The sequence below is a fragment of the Sander lucioperca genome, chromosome 24 (assembly GCF_008315115.2).
Source record: "Sander lucioperca isolate FBNREF2018 chromosome 24, SLUC_FBN_1.2, whole genome shotgun sequence".
NCBI lineage: Eukaryota > Metazoa > Chordata > Actinopteri > Perciformes > Percidae > Sander > Sander lucioperca.
In genome coordinates this window covers 16616551-16624717 of record NC_050196.1, presented here as the reverse complement: position 1 = coordinate 16624717, position 8167 = coordinate 16616551, and the positions used below count along the sequence as shown (strand labels likewise).

General features: G+C 40.9%; 1 protein-coding gene across 1 annotated transcript in view; it reads left to right on the top strand.

The window, feature by feature from the left end:
- Window positions 1-8167, top strand: part of LOC116044855 (zinc finger protein GLI2-like) — a 73338-nt gene that overhangs the window by 59822 nt on the left and 5349 nt on the right. The window contains exons 8-12 of the mRNA XM_031292411.2: window positions 221-331; window positions 3146-3286; window positions 5640-5789; window positions 6502-6666; window positions 7635-7913. Of these exons, the coding sequence (XP_031148271.2) occupies window positions 221-331; window positions 3146-3286; window positions 5640-5789; window positions 6502-6666; window positions 7635-7913 (846 nt within the window). The remainder of the gene's footprint in view (window positions 1-220; window positions 332-3145; window positions 3287-5639; window positions 5790-6501; window positions 6667-7634; window positions 7914-8167) is intronic.

Below are 8167 nucleotides of genomic sequence, written 5' to 3'. Positions count from 1 at the left end.
CAGATCTGTTTCTGCTTGTTGATTTTCATGGAATAGTTAAATCAATTAACAACAAAAGAAGGACAAATAATGGCTTATTGGTTATTTGGAAGACTAAGATTATCACTGGACTTTTTCTGTTTGATTGTGAGCGATTTTATTGACGATACTGATTATTTTATACTCATGCATCTTTACTTTCTTAAGGATTTTGATACTGAATCTTGTTTCCTCTCCTCAGAACCACGGTGGCGACTCGGCCGTCAGCAGCACAGTCAACCCCATGATCACCAAAAGGTCAAAGGTCAAGACTGAAGCAGAGGGATTAAGGCCGATGTCTCCTTGCTCACCGGTATGAAAATAAATAACCCAACCTACATTACAGATTCAAATAAATGTTTTTTGCAGTGTCATTAGTGCAGCAGGACAGTTTGGACCTTTAACTACGGTACACCTTCACCTTAACTGTAACATCTTTATTATATCATTTTATCCTTTAAAAAAAACCTGAACGATGTTGTAAGACATCTACCAAATATCTGTCACTTTTTAAAGGAAGTCTAGTACGTAATTTCAGACGTTAAACGATTATTTTTCTTTACACAATGAAATGATTGTCATGTTTGAAATAAGAGTAGTAGCAATTGGCTGATAAAGACTGAAACATTCAGAGTGAGGACAGTTTGCAAAGTGAGGACTTTGGTGGAAATTGAGGACTTTATTTGGAAAGAGGACGTTTTAAAACGTGAAAGTTCAGTGAGAACTTTCTGGACATGTTTCTCAAGTCAGGGGCGTTTTAAGAGAGTCAACACATTTTGGAAAAGTGAGAACAGTCTTTGGAAAGTCAGAACATGTTTGAAAAGTTATGATTTGGAAACTTGTGTGGACATTTCTTAGACTGGGTAAACCCAGTCCGATCTCCCGGCGATTTGATTTCTCCCTGCAGCTCAGGCTGGAAACCTGTACGTTTATCTATCCTGCTTCCGTTACAAATTTGCGGGAACCAATCACAAACTGGCTTATCCACCTGGCGCACTATTGGCGGGTTTACCACGATGACGATAGAGAAGCGACCAAGCAGCTTCTTGTTTACATTCAACATAGCGGCCACCGAAGCGCAGCAACCCGTTGATGCCGCTGTCGCTGCTACGTCACCCGGATCGTTGGTTCTGATTGGTTGAAGGACTATCCAATTGCGCCCAGAGTCATTTGAACTATGCCCGTTGATCACGCCTCTTGTGCAGTAGAAAATACAGAGCAGACTCCCCAGACTAAAAAGATTGAGCTTGGTCTGCTGATAGACAGACTAGACATTTCTTGAAATATCAAGACATTTTTGGAAAGTCAGGCTATTTGAAAGCAGTTGGAAAGTCAAAACATTGTCCAAAGACAGTACAGTTTTAATATACTGTATATATATTTTGACAATTCAAAATGTTTTGTAAAGTCAGGACTTTTTTTTGGGAAAGTCAGGATTTTTATCCAGGTTGTTTATGAAAGTTGGGTGATATTTGGACATTTCTTAAAATTTTTTGGAAAGTCAAAAACATTGTCTAGAGAAAGGACAGTTTTGATATTTTGGTAATTCAAACCGTTTTGTAAAGTCGGGACATTTTTGGATAATGAGGACATTTTAAAGAAGTGGGGGCATATTAAAAAGTGATGACCTCCTGTTTGTCTCTTCTCACTACTCGTTCCCTGCGTCCTGATCCATGGCGTGACTCGTGGCCCCTGGGGGCCGCAGCCTCCCGTGACCCTCTTGTAAAAGACGTCTGGGATAAAGAAAAACTCCACATGATAAGAGCTTTGCATCCATTCGTTGCTCCGCTCCTCTCTCCCGCTCCCTGGCCACTGTAAACTGTGCCAGAGCACTTCATTTTCATGAAATATTGGCCGGGCTTTATTGTCATGTGAGGAGCCTTTTTCTCTTTCTTTTGACAAATTTGCGGCTCCTCTCCGATAGCGAGGCAGGTTTGGGCTTGATGCATGGGGACGGTGGTGCACGCAGTCGTCTTGGGGCCACCAGAATTGATGAAGATAGTGTGTGTGGGGCAGAGACAAACATGCTGCAGTCAGCACGTTGTGTGTGTGTGTGTGTCTTTGTGTTGGTGGAGGCGTACAGAAGGCCGGATGGGACTAGCTCTCGTTCAAATCTTTCTTTGTGAGGACAATTTGAGTTTGAGACACTGAGCGTGAGGATTTTTCTGTCAGTAAAATGGACTTTATGGAAAAGTAAGGAAATTCTTACAAAGTTAGAACTTTTTTAGGAAGTGAGTACGTTTTTAAAAAGTGAGGAAATTTTTAGAAAGTTGCAAAACTTGAGGGTATTGAGAATATCTCTAGAGATTGAGGACATTTTGGACTGTTGGGCGTTTGGAAAGTCAGGATAACATAAATGTAGACTTTTTGGCAAACTGAGGACATTTTCTAGAAAGTCAGAATATTTTTTAAAGTTTCCCCAATTCCCCATTTGGGAAGATAAGCACATTTTTAAATGTGAAGACATTTTTGTGAAAGCAACAACTTTTTTTTTTTTGAAGTTGTGAGGGACATTTTGGAAACTTGGGAAATATTTCTTGGAAAATATTTTGCAAAGTGAGGCCATTTCTTCTGCTCCTTATTTTCTAAAGGGCCTTTTGAGGGTTAAGACTTGGATTAGGTTAAACGATTAGTGGCAGGTTTGAGTGTCCTCAGTTAAATTCACCTCTGAGGTTTTGCAGTATTGGAGCAAATACTTTAGGCAGATATGTAGTTTAAGCAAAATGGTTGCCACCTGTTAAAGAAGTGTCCTGACCTGTAGTGTGACTTTGAGACCTGTGATGGTCTTCTTTGCTCTGAAACAGACACACGCAATGGTTCACGCTGCCTAATTACAAGGGAACCAGGAGCTGTAAACACACGTCATGTGTGTGTGTGTTTGTGGTGGACGCTGTCAAAATAAACCTTATCCAACCTCTTTAACTTCAGTTGAGCATGATGGACTTCAATCTGTAATTTTCTGTGTCTGGTTATATCAGGTAAAACATATGAACAAACAGTTGAATATGACTCCTAACATCCGCTGTAAACTGTTCCACATGTGCCTGGTGCAAACACACCCTTAGAAGTAGAAAAGTGTATGCAATTCCTTTTTGAAATATTTAGAAATTGTTTGGGTTCTCCACAGAACCATCACGGCAGCTTATTGGACTTGAAGGACGACATGGATCGGGACGATTGTAAGCAGGAGCCCGAGGCCGTCTACGAAACCAACTGCCACTGGGAGGGCTGCAGCAAGGAGTACGACACCCAGGACCAGCTGGTCCATGTAAGTGTCTGTTTGTCTACGACTGCTTAAAACACACAAATACAAACTCACACTACCAGATAAACCCTTCCACAAACAAACTAAATTCTGCTGCTCGCGACGGTCTCCCGCTCAAATTTCATGACTGCACAGACACTAGAAGAGACGCAAACCGGACGCTTGTCAAGGCACTAGTGCTCGTCAGTTTTGGAGTTTATCAGCATGTAATAGCGAGACGGTTTTGGTGAACAGGTTTGCAACATTATTCAGGTGTCTGATAACCTGTCTAAGCTCGTCTTTGACTCCTCAACAACAAAGACTCTCTAAAAGTTATTACGGTGTATACAGTATTTAGTTTTTCCAACATGATACCTCTCACAGTGCACATATCTTACAGAAAGTGTATATTAAAATGAGCAAAGTATTTGGATATGTTACGATATGTTGCTTCATAAGTCTGCACTGGGAAAATATTACCTGCATCACAGCTTTCCAATCCTATTTTGTTCATTCTTTGTTAGACAGCCTCTCTTAATTCTCACCAGGAACATCAAGACCAAAAATCAAGCACCAATGAATTGCAAATTTTTCCGATGCAAGGATAACCTTAAGTTGAGATTCATAGATTTTTCTAGTAAGTGGACCATGAGTAAAGATTACGTCCTCAAACTACTGTTCTAAAAGTCAAGACTGAACTCGGAGCAGACACTTGATACCTGGAAACTAATGCTCCGTTTACATTTAATTCTTGCAGATGCACGTTTAGAGCCATCTGTTTGAGGCCGAGTCTGATTTTTCTCTCCATCACAACAAGCAGGGTCTTGGTTAAAAGGGTCTTAAGCATTCCACACTTCCAGTGAAGCAAAGAGAGAAAAGACAGAGCGGGGTGAGGGGCTTAGTGAGGGTGAGGGAACTTGCCGACACCTCTGTGAGAACTTACACTGGCTCTTAAAGCTGCTATGTGTGGCATCTTTAAACATCAGTGTTTCATTGTCGAAATCATTCTGATGCTTTGAAGTGAGTCCTGTAAACAAATGAGACTGTGGTCGAGATAATTGCCAGCAGTATTGTTACAGTGCTATTGTTTTCTCCAAATCAAGACCACATTTCACATAAACTCCATTACTTCCTTTCCTCTCCTTGGCAGAGCTCCACTAGGCTTCTCTTTAGATTTAGGATAAACATGTATGGAATCATTTTTCCATGGACATCTCACAGATCACCAGAAGCCCTGAAAGATTTATCTGGAAGAACAGCGCATTGCAACGTGATGCAAAATGAAGAGTAGAAGTTTTAGTCATTTTTTATTAAAAAAAAAAGAAGAAGAAGTGAAACTTCTGTGATTCCAGCTTGTTAAATGTGAATATTTTCTAGTTTCTTCTCTCCTCTGTGACAGTAAACTGAATATCTTTGAGTTGTGGACAAAACAAGACATTTGAGGACGTCATCTTGGGCTTTGGGAAACAATGATCCACATATTTCACAATTTTCTGACATTTTAGACCAAACAAGTAATCTATTAATCCAGAAAATAATCCAAACATTAATCGACAATTAAAATGATCGTTAGTTGCAGCCCTAGAACGTGTCAGAGGTGGTGTGGAAGCCTTGTCCCTGTGCTCACAGATCGTATCTGCAACCGGCTATATAAACGGAGTTGGCTGTCGTTTGCCAAGAAAAGGATGTTGGTTGGTGTGATTTTGAACTTTGGACCGTTTCCCCCGTTTCCAGTTTATGCTAAACTAAGATAAACACGTCCACACACAAACATGAGACATTAAACATCTCACTCTCAAATGGAAAGCGTATATTTATAAATGTCTGACATGATAAGATAATTGTTCAAAAGAAACCTGAATATACTTCAAGAAAAATCTTAGCATCTTTGTCTATAATTGAGTCCTAAAAACTTTACTTTTTGTGACGAAGTGACAAAGGATATTATATAAGTTCAGGAAACAAGAAAGAGAGAATTATTATTATACCTATAATCAGAAAAAGACGCTTCTATAGCATCAGAAATGCTTATACTGCACTGGCAGATATTGTGACTATTATTAAAGAAAATATAACTGACGTTACGGACAAATCTGAGATTTTTACATTATGGAAGAAGGTTTGTATTTCACTCTGGAACCTGCTTTCATCGGGTCTGATATAAAGAATACACGCGGCCCTAATTAGTGAGACTGTAACAGTTTCCCCTGCTGCAGCCTCCCTTTGAGATTTATGCTGATGAGATGGATTTCTACAGAAAAACCTCGCCGAGAACAACATGAGAGCCTCTTAGTGGACAACTCTCTCCAGAAAACCTCTCACTTCTCTCTCTGTGTGTGTGTGTGTGTGTGTGTGTGTGTGTGTGTGTGTCCCACAGCACATCAATAATGACCACATCCACGGAGAGAAGAAGGAGTTTGTGTGCCGCTGGGAGGACTGTTCGCGGGAGCAAAAGCCCTTCAAAGCTCAGTACATGCTGGTGGTTCACATGCGCCGACACACGGGGGAGAAACCACACAAGTGCACGGTAGGTAACGGATGGCCTCGGCGCCCCCACGGGCCCCCGGAGGGCGGCATCTCGCACTCTCTAAACACTGCACGTTTCTGCACACACACACACACACACACATCTAGTTTTTTATATGTAGGTAAAACACATACACACACACCCCTGGGATGGCAGGATAGAAGATGTATTTCTTCTTTCTACTCATTGCACATAAAATAAATACATTAATCTCACAGCAATTCTTTCATCAACTGGTTTGGTTTGTAAAAATGTCAATTTGAAGAATTAAAATACTCGTACGACTGCAGACTTTGACATTTCAATTGAAGAGTACTTCACCGAAATGTCAATTGATCAGCATTGTCAATAGATTAATCAACAATAGCTAGTTTAGAAACGTCAATTAAAGAATCAAACTGGGGCAATTATGACCTGAATAATCTTAACTCCATAGATTAAAAAAACTAAATAAGAAGTAATGCAGATTATTTTCTGGATTAATTGATTATTTTGTCCACAAATCGTCAGAAAATTGTATTGTAATTATTATTTTTTTGCTTATTAATTACCCTTTTACTGGTAGTCAGTAAGAAAATGTGCTATTTTGTCTCTCAAAAGTTATATAATCTTCCCTTAGGTTCCCTTTTCTACATGATTTTAAACATGTCACTTTTTGACGGTTGAGACGCCGATAGTTATGATAAAAAGGGTCTGCCTGGTTTCGTTTCAGTTCGAGGGCTGCTCTAAGGCCTACTCCCGTCTCGAAAACCTCAAAACCCATCTGCGCTCGCACACGGGAGAGAAACCGTATGTCTGCGAGCACGAAGGATGCAACAAAGCCTTCTCCAACGCCTCGGACCGAGCCAAACACCAGAACCGGACGCACTCCAACGAGGTACTTTTCACCACCAAGTTCACAACTCACCACGGACTCTCCTGTAGAGCTCCATAAGACATTCTCCATAAATCTGTACGAGCTGACTGATGTGAAACACTGCATAGAGCAACAGGACTTTACATTCATCTGTGGCCCATATTTCCTTTGTGTCCAGATTGTTTCAGACAGCACATAATTCCCATCCTGTTTTGTTTTCAGTCCGTGCAGGTGTGGATGTCTAGGTTTGTGGGTTGTTTTAGTGTGTCTGCAGACGTTTGTGAGTAAATAACGAGGTGTAGACATAATGAGCACGACAGCCCACAATGCATTAGGGTGAATCATGTTCCTCACCACCCTCTCCTCCTCCTCTCCGCGGAGTGGGACCACCTGCAGACACCGAATAGAAGTAGCCTTGCTGCTTATCCATCAGTGGCACTGCAGAATGGGAGTGAACACACTCACGAGGGCTCTCATACCACACACACAGATTTATTTTTACAGACATCTCCTGTACGCAGAGCAAATCTAACTCAGTTAAACGTAAACAATACTTTCACAATAAACGGACACATTTGAGCTCAAAATAGGGACAAAAAAAATGTATTGATGCACAAAAATTACAACCAACCATGAACACAAGGAGGTGACGTTTTAAAGCCATTAGAGTAGGATATATATATGTGAGTTTTTGTTTGTAGGAAAGTTAGATAATTAAGATGAACATTGATGCACTTCAGTTGCTTAAAGTAGCGATCATTATGTCTACTACAGTATTCTTTTCAATACTACCACCAAGTCAGAAATGTTAAAATCCTTTAAAATGTAAAGTTCGTCAAGTTGGTCCTTTGTAATTTAAGCTGGTAATGTTTCAGCTTGTAGCTCACAAAGTTACAAATATACATTTAAATTGACACAGGAAACTCTCTGTATGGTATTTATGAGCATAACTTAAATCAGTATCTATATGTGTGTGTTTTTATCTGTAGAAACCCTATGTATGTAAGATCCCTGGCTGTACCAAGCGCTACACAGACCCCAGCTCTCTCAGGAAGCACGTGAAGACGGTCCACGGCCCAGAGGCCCACGTCACCAAAAAGCAGCGCAGCGACCTGCCGCCGAGGCCGCCGGCGCCCAGGGAGAACGGCGAGAACGAGGCGGGTACCATAGACAGAATCCAGAGGGAGGACAAGCTGTCAGACAACAGCTCCCCCAGAGGCGTGGATGACTACCTGCACGTCAAATCCATCAAGACGGAAAACTCTGTGGTAAGAACGCTCAAAACGTTATACATTTCTTTGTACTAACTACTTCCTTTTATTCTAAAAGTCTTAAAAGAGAAATTGAGTTGTAGTCCATCAGTCCTGCAAATAACAGCACGCCTCGTTATTCTAACCTTTGCTCTGCTTGCGGCTTGTCTTCATTTCTCTCCCTTTTCTGACTTTCCTTATGGACAGACCTTGCTAAGGTGAGCTCACCTTTGGCTTATTTTCATATATTTCACCATCTAACGCCATCTTTT